The following is an 18,788-nucleotide window of genomic DNA, read 5'->3' as shown; positions in this document are numbered from 1 at the left end:
AGACCTGTGGTTGGAAAGGTCCAGAGAAAACAGCTGCTTTCACCCACTCGTGACAGGAGCTGAAACCCCTCTGCCCGTTAGCGAGTTGAAGAGCCAAAGAACAAAAGGCTACGCCGTGAGTATGTGCTAAAATGTATACGTTCAACAGAAGGGTGTATGGATTTAAGAAGGGCGCAGTCACGAGCGCACCGTGGGGCTCGCTCTCTGGCGGGCAGATCACCTCTGCTGGTACCACTCATACCCTGCACCCACGACCACAGGCTGTTTGTTGTGTCTGGCTGGCCAAGACTTCGCTGCTGCAGTTAAAAAAGGCCCTTTTAGGGCCAGGGAAACGGGAGCAAAGGGAAGGTCCAGCCCCACGGTGTTCAGCAGAAATCCTGGGGCAGGTCTGCCTTCAAAGCGCGGAGCTGCCGTAACCGAGTGCCAACAGTTTTTGCCATTGGTTCAGTGCCAGGCCAGACGCTGCCCCTGGAGAGCTGAGCGCTGATGCTAGACTAATGTTCAAGATCTTCAGGAGTGCATCACTGGCATCAGCACCAAGAAATTTATACAGTAGGAATAAATACTCCAGACTCCTAAGATTTCTAGCGCAGATACCGAAATGATCGCATAAGCTTTCTCTGGCAGTACAGAGCTTGTAACCAACGAGATACTTGCAGGGAAAAAAACCTGCAATTCCCCACTTTGGCTTCATTGCACTGATGATACAATTTTTCCCTTGGTTTGTCTAAAGTCACAGTCATTTCTCTCTACAGAAGAGTAATTTCAGTATCACCATCGCTTTATACCTCTGTGACGGATGCACTCCTCCTGTTTGACCTAACGGAATTTTGGACCAGGCAGATGCCTAACCGAAGTTAATGCTCTTGCGTGAGGCTCTCAGTGAGGACTCAGCACCAAGCCCAAAAAAACCCAGTTTGGCTGGAGACTGGCCTGATCAGTGACCGAAACTGCATGAACACAGCAGAAAATCTGGCTGCAAATCAACCGCTTGACGCTAGAAATCTCTGCAGCCACCAGGGCCCCTTGAGCTCTCCCTCCGTAGCAGCTGGCTGCGCGGCGGTGCTCTGCCCCCGAGCAGGGACCCCTCTCGAGGCTGGGAGATCCCTCACCCGACACTGGGCATCGATGGCTTGGTAAGGGACATTTTTTGCACGCATGTCAGATAAGTATAGTAAGCTTACACGATAATCTTTGTATCCCATACTAACTTTAAGTGTAGTAGAGTATTGACCGCCAATCCCTCTGTACTTATTAAATATTTTACATGCCTAAACTTACTGACTAGAGCTCAATAAACTAACGACTAGATGAGATTTGCCTGAGTGATCTCCGACTCTCCTCCTGTGACAACCTCTTCACATATACTTCAATAACTCACGGAAAACGACAATCCCTGCTAAGGGATCAAGTTCTAGGAGCTGAGGATATGAAGACAAATGCAGCACAAACGCTCTTCAACAAAAGCTAATTTATTTCTTAGCAGACAGACTAAAGTCAGTACAGTATTGCTTTTAACATCAACACGTCCTAGGTTAAACTTAACAAATCTTAATGCAGTGACTTGCGGTATGAAGATGTGCCCAGATAAACTCACTCTGGCAGTGCTTTTGGTCATTTCAGTGATCAAAACGGTTACTCCGCTTTCTGCTGCATTCTCATTCAGTTTCTTTCTCACATCATCTAATGACAATTTACGTGGTGCGATCACACCTTTTGCATATCAGGATTTCCAGAAGTAGGAAGAACACAGACATTTAAAATATCAGGGTATCTAGGCAAGGACAGCTGAATAAATTTAATCCACACATTATAAACGCGATGCTAGATGTGTTAAAATCCCGTGTCTCCTGAGCCACATAATACCAACATTTCGTATCAGTGAATAAGTTACTTACATTCCGTACAGATTAAGATATGCAGAGAAACACCAAGTACTAATAGCTGTCAAAAATGCAGATGTAAACTAATAAGTCTAAAATATGACAACCAAATTTCAAACCAAACTAGTGAAAGAGTAACTTGAAGAAAATCTAAATTTCAGAACTTTGTGATACCTCTTCAAATTTTAAAGTGAAGATATTAAAAACAAGACTCATTATTTCAGCAGCTGCACAGCTTTTTAAAGGACAATCCTGTGTGCATGTCATATTTTGATTATGTTTAAATACTTTAAAACAGAGGGTTTTTTTTTCCCAAGAGCATGCCCAAATGATTTGAACACATTTACTAAATTGCATAGTTTCACAACAGCAATTTTGTCATACCAGTAATTTAGTAGAACCCAGTGCACCTCCTTTCACAAACTTACAATTCTAAAATCTCAAATTCATAAATATTTATATTTTAAATATTTAATTTTACATGAATATTGGGTATTCTTAGCATTTTTTCCTCCTGTTTCCAGGTATTAGTTTGATAAGGAAACCATTTTTACATCACAATCTTATCCGATACCAGACACCCTGTTAGACTACAGTCTTTAAGAATCATTATTTTAAAACCTATTTCCTAAAGTAGAACTAAAAGAAGTTATTGGAAGAGTAGTACACCAGGGTTCACCTGCAGAAGTTAAATAATATCTAGGCTGTTAATTAATTGTTCTGATTATTTTTTAAGTTAACATTCACCAGTTCGGCTTTACAATACTCTGACGCTGCCTGTAATGTTAAGTAGAACCCGAGAGCCCTTAAAGCAAATTCAACTTCTCATCAAGATACAGCTTTAAATACGAGTATCAGTAGTTCAAACTTTACAAATAATTAAAAAGAATTAGTGTATCATCTCTCATACATACAGACCGTGGAGTGTATTTTTGCATGCAACTGGTATTTCATTAGTGCTTGCTTACTTCAGCCCTCTGATTTAGGATGCCGCAGCTGTTCACGTTTTCGCATACTTTTTCTTCAGGTTGCACCGCCTCCCGAGCAGCTTTCTCTGGATCTAGTTTTCCAGCTGAAGATTTCGGTAAGGTCATCTGGAACGCGCACCAGAGAGTCGTACGTGCTTTACGTGTTGCTACGCTCATCTCTCTAATTGCCAAAGCAAGAGCAAACACATCTGCAGGGAGGAACCGGCGTTTTAATCTTTATTACACAGGTCATCAGCAAGCACTATTTGGGATTAATTCACTCTGGCAATGCTAAAACTTTTTAGGCCCTTTTTAGTGTCTGTTTTTGTGTCTGTCTCTTTATAAGGTTGTAAAAGTTGAATCTGAGAAAGCAGTGATTTTTATGCCCTCATACAAAGAGGCAGGTATACAGAATTTAGGTACGTACTTTGTTAAAGCCCCTACTTAGCTGTCACCTATTATCAGGAGCACCTAAAGCCTTACAGTCAGCTCTGTTTTTGAAAGTATTCCATGTGGGCACATACTAAAGGCATCTCACCCCTTCCTGTGCTCATTGCTGAATGTTCATAGCAACCCCTCCAGATCCACAAAACGGATCCTTTGCCCATCTTATTAAGACAGGTGAAGGAATAGCTCGTTTATGGCATTTTATTAAAGCATACAGATCATGTTCTGCAAAAACGTGTCAAACCCCACCACTTTAAAATAAAGAGTAAGGTGGTGCAGTGGTCCATTTATTCAACAGCAATGTCTTAATGCATAGAAAATGCTTTGATTTTAATTCCAGCCTGTGTGTGAGGAAACGAATTTGATACCCTCTTCTAGGCACCCGGGTTTTCAGCCAGAACTTGTGTGTTATTTTGGGGCAGGGGCACACTTGCTCCTCTTGGAGCTGGGTCACACTACACGACACCTTGGGCTGCACAGAACGCACGTGTGCACTTGCCTCCCTGGTCAAACACTTCCATGGGGTTTGGAAGCAGGGGTTTTTAAGTCAAAGTCTGCTCTTCCAAGTGCTCCTGCTCAGTAAGCACGACTGCCCTTTCATTTTATTGCAAAAACCTGGCACCTACCTTCAACCACTGTTCTTGGATTCACTGTTCCTGGTCAAAGCATTCCCCTCCGGGGAGCACTAGGGGTGCCTCAGAAAAGGGCAGAATTTAAAGGCCTAACCTTATCCCCTCACCATCCCTCTTCACCAGCTCGTCTGGCTCTCACTGCCCAGGCTGGTTTCTGTGAAACCCCTTCCAAGACACCCCTCCTTCCTTCCTTCCGCACACAGCGACCACTGATTCCTCTACAGTTACCACTGCTAAGCAGGAGCGGTACAGAAAACTGATTTAGGTAACTGGGAAGAATCACCATGAAAATCCACTTGTCCAACACAAGTGTCAGCCACCCAAAGAATTTTAGAAGGTAGTATTTGGAAGGATAACTCCAGAGAAATAAAGGACAGCATACAAAGTGGGAGGACATGATTATCAGGTCTTGTATCTTCAAAATTCCAATTTCCACACCAAGCTTTGTGGAATCAAGAAGAGACTACAGGAATGGCGTCATCTGGACTGCCTAGAAGAAGCTAAGAAACAAGTGACACGCACATAAATGTGCATCTCAAAGCTGTAAGATATGGTTGGCATTTGGGTCACTAGCAGGGAAGAAGGGAAAATCTCACAGTGTAAGGAAGAGTTGTTTTAAAGTCTTTGGCTGAATGCAGTGCCTGAGAGTTACAGACATTAAAAAGGTCTTTTCTCCCCTCAGAAGATGATCTGTAACATCTATATCCTTCTGAGAGATCTTGAAAACTAAATCTAGGGCAACCTCTAAGCAGAGGTATGCTCAGATAACTCTGAAAGGCTTGATGGTTGTTCTGGGTGACAGAGGGCACTCTGTAAAACCCTTTTTCCGATCATTGTGGTTTTTTCTAGAACCTCATTAAGCTGTCAAAAACATTTAAAAACAACTGCCAGATACCTTGTACAGTTCCACAACTTCAGTGTGTCATAGTAGAGTTTTTCAGACCCACGTTATGCATGAATACAACCGATATGAGGCAGCTCAGATCCATCTGCTTCCCACTTAAGTAAATCTGTGTTGCAACTGAAGTGGGGGAGCTGGGAGAAGACCATGGTTCATGTATGAATTTTCTTTAAATCAAACTTCCTGGAACAGAGGACACAATAGACAGGTCCTGCCTGATAAGATCGGTACTTAAGATCAGATCAGATGGAATAGGAAGGTACTGTGGAAGCAGGGCTGGGCTGGGGAAGACCTCTTCTCAAACAAAACAGAACTATTAACAAAAAGAAAGCTCTGCCAAAGAGGAGATGCACAGCTTCAGGCATTCTCCTCAAGGCTTTCCCAGACATGCAGCAAATACAGTTACTACATTCAATAATCTACTGTTTGAAAAATCCTCCCCAGTTGCCAGGACAGGCTACCACATCTCGGAGACAGCCAGTATGGAGGATGAGGGGTAGACAAAGAAAGCGCAACCCTTCTAGTTAAGTAATCAGATCCCACTGTGCAAAGCCCACTTCTTTCTCTTCTCCTCCCAAAGCAGCTGGACCAGGGAGCAGATCTCGAGGTCTGACAGCTCCTCTTTTCCAGACTACTTGGTTCCAAAGAGCTAATTGATCTGGTTAAGAAGTAGCACCAAGTAAAGCCAGCGCCAATGATATTCATGGGCTTGAACGCCCAAAAAACCCCTTCACCTTAACAAGTCACATAATCTTCAATCAAGGTAAAGAGAAACAAGAATGACGGTGAACAGGTGAAAAGAAAAAATTGCTATAGTGTATCTTTTGAAGTGAACTTGAGAATTACAGAACTGCATGACGGGACATCCCAAAGAAGTAAAATAATCCATCTAATTCAGTTGTGGAAAGAGAGGCAGGAAGTGAACAGAACAGTCCCAGAAATGCAAGAAAGCTTCCGACACAAAGCCGTAGGTCAGAGCATTGCAGGTAGCAAGAATTTATTCTGCCTCACATCTAAGAGAGAAGGGAATTTGCCATTCTTCCTGTGCACTAGTGAAAGATTAAGCTGAATATTCTGCGTATTTTGGATACCATTAAGAATAAAAACATTCTGACCAATATATTTTTGTGTATCCATCTGAAATATGATTTCTATTTTATGTCAATCTACAACAGAACATGCCTGAAGAGGAAATCCATTCATAACACAAGGCCATCTTTGTCTCTTTGCACAGATGCAGCATGGAGGTACCAAGGAAGTTCTACGTAGAAATACAGACAGGGCTAGAGGAGTGACAGGAACAGGAATATAAGGGACAGGGGGAAAAAGAGGCAATAGCTTAATATCATCTCCAATCCCAAACTGCATTACAAAAAAAACCCCACTACCTTTTTATTACTTGCTAGTTTATTAATTGAATAAATGCAGTCCGAACTGATTTAACCCATTTATCTCTAAAACCCAGTTTTAGTGTCCTCTTAAAACCATCACCTAAAACCCATACAGTCTGCCTTTCTCAAAGCTCTAGACACTGAGAAGTAAATTAAAACTTTAATACAAAACCCCTCACACTTATTTTTTTTTTTATAAACTTGCAATATGTGTAGAATTTTTCAGCTACCTTATAAAAGTACATAAGCATAGTTATACCTCTGTCATCTTGGCATCTGGGAGCTCCTTGCCTCTGTCGATTTGAAGCATTTACAATTTCATCTTTTCTACGTGACTGCACTACATGAATTACCTCCAGATGTTTATCAAGAGCAGTAGAAATGTTAGCATGAAGGGGAGAACTGCGAAGGCGCTCCATTTTTCCCAGTAAAGTCACAACCTAATGAACATTTTACATGTTACAGGAGTTCACACTGTACTCATCTAGACTTACAAGAAAATTAACCAGATTAGGAAGAACAGATTAACAATAACCATTATTTTCTTTTGAGAACACTTCATAAAGTTATAGTTAAAGTAGTTAAATTCTTACCTAGGATTTCTTCTTCTCCAAAAGCTGTAGAATACCTGGGTGTGCACAGCACAACAGCAAAGCTAAAATACCCAAATGTTAGGACACCCAGCTTACTAATTAATAATGGATATACACAACTTTGAGACAACCATGTAACAGGAGGTGGTTCCATGACAACATGCATTCCTCTGAATCAGGACCACTGTGGTTCTCCTTTCCATCAGCACTGCTGCAATTATGCGGCTGAAAACCAATCGCACAAAGACTGGCCAGTTTTCACCCAGGTGGTCTCCTTGTGCTGTGGCAGCGCAAAGCAACGGGCAACGTGGGAGAGCAGCAGTCTCCGTTAGGATTGGCTAAAGCTGCTGTGGAACCACACGCGTAGGCTGACGTTCAGGATGGATACTCGGCACTAAAGGAGCTCTTTCAGAGAATATCGAGCACAACCACTCAAAAACAATTCAATTTTGATTAGTTAATTGAAAATTTGCATCTTTGTTGTCTTGTTTATCTTACAACAGTCACGTTACTATGAATTTCCCCTTGGTGAGCGATTCATCAGCCGTGGTTCACAGACCACTGAAGAACCTGGTTACTAGTCTGCAGAAAGAGATAAAACTAAAAATTCCAAAATTGTAATGTTTTCTGGGCAATGGCTACACTTGATGCCCTATAAAGAAGCCTGATGATTAATGGTCATCCACAGGTTAAGAATAAGAAACAGAGGGCCTGGGAGCACAGCGCAAAGCGATGTTCTTGGTGTTTCCTTGCAACCAAACGATTGTAGGCCTCCCTAGGAACAGGACTGGCATGGAGTTTTTAAAATGTAAGAAAGAGTGGCTGACAAAGGCATTTGAACCAGGACAATTTGCCCAACCTGCCCCAAGTATTCTCAGAGCAGGCTGCTGGCCAAGACAGTTATTTTGGCAACAGCAGAACAAAGCAGCCTACTCCTGGCCAAGGGCTCAGGAGAGAGCATTCAGGAAGGAGCAAGCTCCCACTGCCAGACTTGTCCTGCTGTCCCTTAGATCTGGCGAAAGCCTGGGGGCGGGAAACGTAGGCAGGAATAAACTGCACAAGTTACTGTGACAGCAGCAACAACTAATAAACTCAAAAAGTGACATTTAACATTTGTAAGGAACCTGAAATGAAGGGAGAACTTCACACGAACAGCTGAGGAATCAGTCACTAGGATAGGAAACTAAAGTAGGTAATATTGTTTGAAAATCACTAGATTTGTTTCTGAAGAAAAAGCCATATTTTAAGGAGTGGCATAGTAGAATTATGTAAGCAAGTGAAATGAAGTAAGATGAACCTGACAGTCATTTCCCAGTCTTACTTAATAGTATGTCCACATCCACAGAAGGACTTACGTTCTGAAGACCTGCTCTTCAGGTACCACATCATCCAACCGGATCCACAGTTGATAGTTAAATGCCTACGTTCTTTATACTAAGCCTGGGAGAAGTGCCAGGTGTCTAAAAGCAAAATCCACAGAAGTCAGCAAAGCTGGGCTGCCCCAGCAACCCAACGGGAACCACTGAAGGCTCAAATGCTTGCTTTCGCATCCGCTCAGGTTTTTCTGAAGTTCATCCTGCACTCCCAAGAGACACTTCCTTCCACTCACAACTCAGAGGCATTAACTAAACCTGCCCTTCTCTTGCAAAGCACAACTGATCCCTTTTGGCTGTCCCAAGGCTTGCCGAGTAATTCAGATCCTTCACTGGGAAAAGCAGCAAGCCACCAGCGAAGCCAAGGCTGAAGCAGCAGAAACAGTCAGCAAAGCCACAGACCCTGCAAGTCCAGAGGTGAGCATGCACCATGGGATAAGGACTGACATCTCAGGCCCAGCTTTGATGACTGTTGTTCACAAAACAATGTATTTGGAACAGGGAATATAGTGCTCTCCCCAGCCCATACAGATATCCTCACTACTGGAAACAAGCTCGTATTTCCCCTCTGGCAAAAATCATTACCAGTCCAGAATAGAAGGGGTTCAACAGGAGAAGCTGAATGTCCGGCCTGAGGGTACCCCAGTGGGGTGATATGGCATTCTCCAGTTACAACGGAGCTGTGGATTTACATCTCCCCAGACACACGGGAGATGAGATACAGTCTGTAGAGAGGAGATCCCGATTTAAAGTTTGTTCTCTGACCACTAAGTGGTTTTAAAAGCTACCGATGACATGGTGAAGGAAGCTACTGTCACCTCTCCAGCAGCTATGCTTTGTTCTGGAACTGAAAGCAACTGCAAGTGGAAGTCTCAAATGAGAAAACTGAAGTGCGTGACTACCAAAAGGATTTAACTAGATGCTCCACACTACGAAGAGTTAATCCCAGATTCAGCCAGCTCAACCTCCACTTGAACCTTTGTACCAGTGTTTCTCTTTGGCCATCACTAAGTTTTTTGATGTTAGAATCCAGGTTCAACAGCCCCGCTGTGGTTTTAAGCATTCTTAAAACTACTTTTCAGTTGCTAACAAGTGTTTGAGGATGTATACCCTGAAGCTTGGTTCCTCAAATGGCTAGAGAAGATTAAGTCCTTTTGTAGACACAGTTTTAAAGTACTAGGACAAGGACAGGCAAGCCTTCTGAAAGTGGAAGTTTCCTAACACTGTTCTTTTGGGGTTCATAAAACAGTAGTTTAAAAAGTGTACGCTAAGCCTATCAACACATCTTTCGCTATACTCTACTCAGCTGTTTGAACAAAACCAGGCAGTTGCACAAGACAGATTTCAGCAGGCAGCGAGCAGACATGGCTCCACGGCTTCTTTCACCTGTGTGAGACTGGTAGGAAAGACTGCTTCTTCCCACCGCTGCCTTGGGAGCGGCTGAGCTCACAGTACTGGTTCCTCCAAGAACCAGCATTTCTCAGAACAACAGCTGCTGCCTTTAATCCCACGTCCCCTCGCAGGGGCAGCTTTTGGCGTCTGCGCTTTCAGCCCACATTTCTCCTTCTGCAGCACGAGCATCCTGGCTCTGGCCTCTCAGCCTCAGAAGAGCCAGATCAGACCCTCGCTATTCTGCTGGCAGCACAGATCAGCTCTGCTTGTGCTCGCCTCCTCCCTCTAGTCTCCCTTGCAGAATTCTGCGCAGGCTGCTGCCTCACAAAGAAGCACGATACTGCACACTGGCACCATCGTTTGGCCACAGAAGCCACAGGCAGCTCAAAAGACACCACTCACGCTTGCCCTACAGGTTGTGGCTGTTTGGCTTAAGCAGCAAATTAGTGACGTAGAAATTCAGGCTGAAGTTACAGCAAATAACCATTCTGCATTAAAAAAATACAAGACTCTCAAGCAAATATATATCGAAGTCTTAAAAACATTAATTAAACTTGCTTTTTTCCCCACAAATACCTCCTCTAACACAGCGTCTACAAATCTATAGTGAACATTTCTCTGCTGAGCTGCTCAAAAGTCAGGCACATCTTACAGCTGTGCAAGCAGTTAGGCAGGATGACTGGATTCTGGCATCTCACGCACGCTCTTGTACTAGAAAACACATCCTCCTGGCATGTATGCACGTAAACGTGAGCCTCAGCTACTCAGTGGGTTCCCTGGTAACAGCAGCAGTGAACCTGGAGCTGTAGAAATTCTAGCAGGGACTGCTGAAATATTATTCCCTGCGTAGCATTTAAGAACAAAGCTATTTTGGGAAAAGCTGCTCTGAGCATCTTACATATCTTATACTGTACTCTAAGTTCTGTGTGATAAGTTCAATAGATTTTTTTTTTTTTTTTTTTAAAAAAGTCCTACAACTCACTCTGGCTTGTTCACGTAGCTGATCCACAATTAAGCGATCAACTCTTGATGGGTTTGATGTCAGCCTTGGAATCGGAGTGTTGTTAGCACTGGAAACCTTTTTCCCTTGGAAGTTCTTAGCAAGAGCTGATTCAGTCTGCAGGAAAACAAAAGAATAGCTCCCTAAGGATGTAAGCTGCAAAGTGCGCTTTATTACAGAAACAAGAAAAAATATACAATTTCTTTTCCTTAGGGTTTTGGATTTTTTTTTGAAGCAGATAATGAGAATTCGGGCATTTGGGATTTAACCATTTGGTAAGACAATCACATGTTTTAAGTGAACAACCGCTTTACTCAAAGCGGTTCAACTAAAGTAATTATGCCAACATAATGTGTTTCAGAAGCGCTATGTCTTCTCACGCTCTGACTACAGCCTGTACTGAGTTTGCCTGTAAATAAAATGGAGGCAAGTTAGAATTACAAGGCAAAAAAGAATGAGCAAACAGATGTGGACCTCATCCACAAAATTAAAATAAAATTGTTTAAGTCAGCAAGTAACCTAAATTTTGTACAGATTAGTCAAACTACAGAAAGCTTTTTTTTTTGTTTTGTTAAAATGAAATCATATTTTATTTAGCCATCAGAAAATTACTTTGAAACCTGACTGCAAGATTTCAAATTTCAATCTCTCTCACCCCATTGTTACGTCACTCTGGAACACCTGTAGCAATATATAACTAGCTAAATCTGTTTTAAAATTGCACTTCTTACATTGTTTTGTGGCGGTCCACATAAAGCTGCAGCCTAATTTTCTCCACCACGTCCCTCTGCCACGCGCATGTCAACTCCTTCTCTTTTGCACTTTTCTGTGCGAGCTTAGACATCAATCTCCTTCTCCCCCTGACCCCTCCATCCAAAGCAACAACCGGCTTTTGTCAGGAAACGCTTTGGCAAAACCCCGTGTTACAGCCCCTCGCAGTGAAGTTTCTCCCAGTGGACTGGCACAACAGAGCTTCCACAGAGCAGCTGTCCGCCAAGCGGCCTGCGATTCCCAGGCAACATTTGGTCAAGCTTCCCTCTCAGAAAGTCACAGTTCTAGATCGCTTTTGAATTTCAATACCAGCTAAACTGGTGAAATTAAGACACCTTTTACATTCAAGGGTAGCCTGAAGCCCTTCCGCTGATGACCAAAAAGGGCAATTGCTTTAAGTAGGGCTTCAGACAGAACTACCTGAATCTTTTAGTTCAAGTGTTTTAATGTTACCCTTTTTTCAGCCTCCATTTCTAAGGGAGAAAAGAGCCCCCTCCAATACATCTTAGGTTTAAAACTTCAGGGAAACAGGAGGTGAGAAGAACTTGTTGAAAGACCAAGATGTGTAGGGCCTAAGAATTTTAATTAATTCTTGAAAGGATTAACGTTTAGTCCCAATTCAACATAAAATTAATGGATTTGCTCTCAAAGTTTCCAGATGCATTGTATTTATAGTGTTAAAAAAAAGCATAACATGGTTTTGTCAGTCATACAACACACCTTCCCCAACCCAGAGACTGAAAAGTTGCTGAATTCCTGCTTTAAGTGCAACATTCGATACAACATTAATTACGCCCCCAGCCAGGCTACAAACCCTCAAAACTTCTGTTTTCAGTCCTGATATACAGGGAAGCAAACTCTTTTAACTTTGAAGTCCCATTAAGCATTTCAACTCGTAACAGTGGGAATTACCCATGATCTCTAACTGGTCTGAGTAGGATGAGATCTAAATCAAATCTGTGATATGGCATATTAATTTATTTTAATTTTTTTTACCTTCTTTCTCTCTTTCTCCAAAGCTCTCCACTGTTCATAACATTCTTCCAGTCTAACATGAAGTTCACTGGCAGGCCCACTACGGGTTTTAACTTGCCTTTGAAATCCAAGTGCTGGTACAAAACCAGAAAAAGAACTGTCACCGTACATCTTATCGCTAAAATAGGGGTAGAAGCGTTTTAAATCGTCGCGGGAGCACAAGTCGTGAGACTCCATCAGAGGGACAATGGAACGGCCAAACAGGCGAGCTGATCTCAAGGGGAATGCACTTGAACCAAGCTGCTGATTACGTCTAAAGTCACCTATCATGCAATTGTTGGAAAAGCTTGGAGCCTGTAGGCAAGTCACAGGATTGACGGCGTTACTGTCGCCACTCCCCTGCCTGAGATTAAACTGACCCTGAGACTCCATTAAATCTTGGTACATGTTCTGCAACAACCCATCTGCGTGTTTTTGTCCTTCCAGATCATAATGCTCACTCTGTGGCTTCAACTGGAAACGGTGTTTGTTCATATTTTCCATGATCCCAAACTGCTGAGCTGAATAATTGTCACAGAATCCGTTTGGCTGCTTTAATTTCTTCTCACTTAAATACTCAATGAGATTCTCTTCTCCACTCCTAACTAGTGCTTCCATGCAAGCAGCAGACCGAGCTCGTTCTGCAGTGTTATAACCAAAATCAAGACTTGAAAAAAATGAAGGATTATCTTGACAGTACCTGTGAAATAAATTACTATTTAAAGGGAAATTTGAAGATGACAACTGAAAAAAATCATTAGAATGACTGGAACTTTTTGGAAAAGCAGGTAAATGATTATTCAGTTTCAACAAAGGACTTGGGTTCTGAAATGGGACAGAAGCAGCTGTTTTAGTTTGAATGTTCATCCAAGCCGGCCTCACATTAGCACCTGCTGAGGGGTTTGCTGAGTTTGGTAATAACGGAAGTGATTTACAGTATTCAGAATTCTGAAGATCGGACTTGGAAAACTGCTGCTTTTCTACACCATTTGTACAGTCACTATTCCCCGGACAAGTTGCAAAAGATTTTAGTCCATATTCAAATTTTTGCCCAAAATCAGTGCAGAATGAAGTTTCATTTGCAAACTGTTTTTCTGATAGAAGTCCTACAGCCTTGGGAAATGTAAAGTTTTGCTGATCTGAAATTGTATCTTCTATTTTTTTCTGAGTTCCCGATTTAACTTGAAATAATTTAGTATAGGGTTCTGTGTCCAGAGATGGTGCCTCAATGGTTCCATTTACTAACTTTTTATTTTCTTGGAAGCTACAATTGGTGCTTTTGTTAGGCTTTGCTTTACTAGCATGAGAATATTCAGTGTATCTACTATAATCTGTGTTTTCATTGTATCTGTGAAACTGCGAAAGAAACGTTTCTGCCCGCTTTTGGTGCAACTGCGCATCTGCTCCTTTGGGACACACCTTCTCCCTTCCATAAGAATAAGCATCGGCTCCCGAGTCTTTGATTACTTCTGAATACCCAACTTGGGGTGTAAAGGTGTTTTTTATGTATGGATAGTTCTGATACACGGGTGTTGTCTTAATATTCTCATTAGTCTGCACGTTGCAACAGTTGGCATGATCATTCCTAGAAGGGTATAAACACTGCTCTTCAAGGTCTATGCCAGTAAACCCGCGATAACATTCCTCTACTTTTTGCTGCGATGCAAGATTACCACTTTGCAAGTACTGCTTTTCAGCAGCAGATACGGATTCGCTACTATAAAAACCCTGTTGTGGGACAGCTCCAACAACTGGTCTTTTAGTTTCTGGCAACAGGTCATGGTGGTCTACGATTCTGGTTGCATTCATGGGCCATACTGACTTCAGGTTGGAAGAGCAGCTCCTTGAAAAACAAGAAATACACTGTTAGGTTCCTATCTGTGGAGTTCCTCTTCCATTCCCAAATGCAGAAAAAGGTTTAAGAACCCAATTCTTCCCCAGTCATTTCTCTTGACTGATTTGAAGATGTCTTACTCCAACTTCTATCCACTACTGTCATCATTGCAGTCTTCCTTAACTAGATGAGAAAACTGATTCTGGCTTGTCTAAACCCACCCATATACCCTAGGAGCTACATTCAATGCCTTCAAGCTGCAAGTGATGTGTACATGCCAAATTATGTTCAGTCAATCCCGTCAAGAGATTTACTATCTGTCACCACTAAAATACTCCTAGTTAATCAGCAGGTTAAGATAAGCATACTTCCCAAACGACCCACAACCTTTCAAAGCCGTGTCCTAGCACTCCAGACAAAACACTTCTCTGTATCATCTTGCTTATTGCTTCAGAATCGCCTGTGTTTTACACTGGCTTACACTGCTTCCTGCAGGTAAATCACGAATAAGCATCTCAGCACATTTCCTTTCCTTCCGCTAATTACCATGAGTTAACGCAGGACAATCGCTGCCTGTCAGGGAAAACTGTAAACAGACTAAGTTGGAATTGTGCCTGGAAGTCATTACAGTCACAGCCAAATTTGGCAGTACTGAAAACAGAAATCCAACCTTAATGGTCTCAAGCAAAGGAATTAGTAAGTTATCTTTGATCAAGACTGACTTTCTCTGAAGTCTTTCCTCACTTCAGCCACATAACTCAGCACACACACAGAATCATTGGAATTTTGGGAGAAGACAGAAAGGAAGAGTGGAGTCTGGCTTGGGAATCTTGAGAACTGGGTTCCCTTTCTTACCCCTTAGACCTAGAATATCAGATTCAGGCAAAAGACCGAGAGCTCTCTAAGTATCTTGGGGATACTGAATCTGAATCCTTCTGTGTCAAGTTATTATGACTGTTTAATGGTTTCTTCTGGTGCTAGACTATAGGCATAATAAATCTGGCATTTAGATAGGCAAATATTGCTTAGGTCGCACTAACATCAAGAAATTTTCATTTTGCATGGAATTCTTCCCTCCTGCCAGTTCAGGAAAGTGTGAAAGAATACGATTTCCTGTTTTTTGTATTCTTTCTGGGAATCAAAATTAACTAAGAAACCTAAAGCCTGAATTCAGTCTTGATCTAAAAAAATAGGCCAAGGCACATATTCAACGAGATTTATTTGGAAACAGCATTCCACAATGCTGGTTAAGGACTTACTTAAAAAATGCCAATTAAAAAGTTCTGTAAATACCAGAAAGCCAGAAACTACCATGTAACTCAAGTACCCAGAGAAAAGCTTTCAAGTATCACAAGAGAAATATTAGAACATCAGGGGGAAGGAAGGGAAACCGTAAAGAGCATGAGGACTTGCCAGCAGCAGATGCAAAGATGACTAACAGAACACAGACACTGAGATCAGCGAGAGTAGCTTTTCTCAGAGGAGGAGAATGCCAGCAGCGCTTGCACGGCAACACACTCACCCCTCAGCACAATATGGCTGCGATTTATCTTGTTCTTCCAAGATGTTAGACACAAGTCCATATAAATCTGTTTCACTGCCATAATCATTCCTTTCAGGTTGAATCCTGAAAATGAATTGCATATTAATTAAAACAATTACTTCATTCAAAATAATCCATAAGCTAAATTAAACAAACACACACCTTCAACACACACATTCTCTCTGTCAAAAATGACTACCTGGACTTCATATTAATCTGGGAAGCAGCAGGCTGCTTAGTATCATCTCCATAGGTAGACCATGGTGCATATAAAAGGGAAGAGTCCACAGGTGCAGAGTACTCTGATGTTGAAAGGGAAGAACTGTACGTCTGAGGGAGCTCTACATTTTCTTCATTCTACATTTTATGTACAATAAAAGCATCGATTTTAATATTAAACATATCAAATTGTCATTTCATCATTCTATGCGGTTGTGACTAAGTCCAGCCTTGGAGCAACCAGAGCATGAGAAGCAAGCCAGCCACATACTTTTTTACACAATGCTACAGATAACGTCTGCTAGTGACTACTGCCCAGCGCACATACGCATAGGAGTAAAAATCTGGGGCCGTGTCAGCCTAGAACGTCTGCACCAGTTTCTAACAGATGATCACCGTCAGGAGACGCTCCCTTCCTCCCAATCATTACAGGTTATTTAAGCTACGGAAGAAAACTTACAGCCAATTCTTTTCTAGACAAAAGGTCTTCTACCCAGTTTAATTGAAAAGGAGCTTGTTTGGTTTAAACACGATATGTTTTCTTAGCTCTTAGTAAGTGAAAAAATTAATGGTGTTTTCACAGGGTTAAATATTAAAGATACATGATATACTCCTTTACGGAGCAAAGTAGTCTAGCAGCTACAGAAAGCGGCACACAAAGCCAGGTTTTATTCCCAGCAAGGCTTTCTGCCTAACTATGGACAGGTCTCTACTTCACGTCTCAGTTCCCCATGTCTGTAAAACGCTTCTGTAAGCAAAGAGAGATGCCCAGTTGCTGGACTGAAGGACATGGAAGAACAAAGCCAGACGAGACTCAGACAGAATAAGTAATAGGTCTACTATTGAAGGTACTGGGAATGAGTTGTCACTCATTTATTTGAGTCTTTTACCTCAGTGAAAGTTTCTGGCTATGAAAGGCAAAATGAAAAGAGAGGTCTGATGTCCTTATCTGTCCTGGCATTTCCTACTGCTCAGACTAAGCAACCCCTGCGCAACAGGCTGGTTTATACGAACGTTTGGACTACACGTCTGTGGTACGCCATAGAAATATCTGGTGCAATACCTAAGCTTCTCCTTCTTACCGACGTCTCAGTTCTCCTAAAAATAGTCATTTGCTCCTCACTTTGTCTACAATTGTTTATGCTAACAGAAGAACAAAGAACACAGTGAAATACTATTTTACTAAACACCACATATTCCTTCACCTGTGACCGTATTAAAAAAGTCACTGTCCTTTCTGATTAACATTACGACGATGGAGATTTATTAATCAAACACGGTGATTTATGTTCGCCAGTATAAGCAACCGTATTAGAAACATTTTTTGACCATTTTGTTTACAAGCGACCCGAACTCTTACAGAGATATAAAAAATTAATTTATAATCAACTGAACCTGTGATTTGTAGCAACCATATAGCGAGCCAGAGCCTGTCATTACGCTACTGAACGCGTCAGTCAGCCTCCCGCCAGCTTCTGCGCTACTCCAGCAGCGACTGCCACCTCTGAACGCAACTTTAGGCTATGCAAGACAAGGAAAAAAAGGTTGCAGAAGGATATAATTATACATAGACCTGAGAGTTGTACATTTTATACCAACATTAACTTCTTTAACACTTTAATTTACCTGTGGATTCTGCTCATCTGAGTTTTCAGGTAATTAGTTCTACATATTGACATTAGAACGCTTTCATATTTACCCTTAGAGAAAAGCTTAATCCAACAAACCACCAGAAATTCACACGGTCTTTAGAGACAGAGGAGGTGCAGTTTAAGAGGAAAACTGCATTCTCTCTGTTTACACTAGCTGAGCTTCTGAAGGGCTGAACCGCCACAGAACACCACCAACTACAGAAGTAGAATTATCATCCCTTTCACCGACAGCAGCAGAGGAGTCATTTAGCCTTCCGCGCATTGCTAGACACCTCTCGCCCTTTCATCACTGTTCCTATCGCATCAGTTACGTTACATGAACACACATTTTCAGATTTCAGGAGTTAGAATTTTGCTATGATACACACACGGGGAGCTATGGCGGAAATCTGCCCCATTCTGTAACTATGGGAGAAACAACTTCCACCTAAGAAACACCCCTCTCCCCATCACCAACCTGGAAGTGCTCAGACATAGGCGGCCAGGGGGAGCAAGGAATGAAAACAAAACAAAAAGTTAGGCATCTTTTTTTCCCTTCTTCAGAAGGTGAGGTACACAAGGAAAATTTAAAGTTAAAATAAAACTGAGTAGCTAAAGAAACCTTTAGCTCACAAATAAAAAAGTTATTTGCATAATATCTAAAATGTTACCATAGCAGCTCATTTGAAACGCTTATTAAATTCAGAAAAAGTTCAAGTTTCACAGGACTAGCGTTCTGAAAGTATTCTGAATAAGCACTCTTCTCTAAAGAGATGTTCTTCTATAGCTACCTGAGGATGAAAACAGACTCTACATCTAATGTATGTGGTCTACAGCACGATCTTCCTTCTAGTTTACACTGTAGTTACACCGATGTATTAACACACTGTCTTTTTCAGACACAGTTTACAAATATGAGAACACGCAAAGTCAGAATTAGTGGGGAGCACAGCTCCATTTCTTATACTTGTTATGCCACATTTCCTCCTTAGTTATCTCCTTGTTCGGTAAGAACACTCAGCACTTAAATGACTTGTGATCTCAAAGAATGAGGAAACGTATAGGTACAGCGAGCTTCTACAGGATTTGCGACACCACCACACCCACCAAACCACACACACTCATTTATTTCCCAAATGAAAGTTTTTCGGGACACTGAAAAGTGTTTTCACGACACTTTCGAGCTCAGTTTCACC

General features: G+C 41.9%; 1 protein-coding gene across 1 annotated transcript; it reads right to left on the bottom strand.

The window, feature by feature from the left end:
* Positions 1–2,751: 2,751 nt before the first annotated feature.
* Positions 2,752–18,088, bottom strand: MEIOC (meiosis specific with coiled-coil domain). The gene is made up of 8 exons (XM_075171140.1): positions 18,071–18,088; positions 17,357–17,482; positions 15,942–16,099; positions 15,722–15,826; positions 12,348–14,208; positions 10,563–10,697; positions 6,482–6,662; positions 2,752–3,060 (listed from the first exon to the last, which is right to left on the bottom strand). Exons 1-8 carry the CDS (start codon positions 18,086–18,088, stop codon positions 2,837–2,839), a joined length of 2,808 nt encoding a protein of 935 aa, XP_075027241.1. The 3' UTR covers positions 2,752–2,836.
* Positions 18,089–18,788: the final 700 nt, after the last annotated feature.

Source organism: Calonectris borealis, chromosome 22, assembly GCF_964195595.1.
Source record: "Calonectris borealis chromosome 22, bCalBor7.hap1.2, whole genome shotgun sequence".
Taxonomy (NCBI): domain Eukaryota; kingdom Metazoa; phylum Chordata; class Aves; order Procellariiformes; family Procellariidae; genus Calonectris; species Calonectris borealis.
The sequence above is the reverse complement of the archived record's forward strand: the minus strand, read 5'-3'. Positions and strand labels throughout refer to the sequence as shown.

Excerpts from the sequence above, each read along its gene's own strand:
- MEIOC (XM_075171140.1), bottom strand. Across the intron at positions 14,209-15,721 it reads CAGCCATATTGTGCTGAGGG|GAGCTGCTCTTCCAACCTGA; the intron begins GTGAGTGTGTTG and ends TTGTTTTTCAAG. Across the intron at positions 6,663-10,562 it reads AGCTACGTGAACAAGCCAGA|GTTGTGACTTTACTGGGAAA; the intron begins GTGAGTTGTAGG and ends AATGTTCATTAG.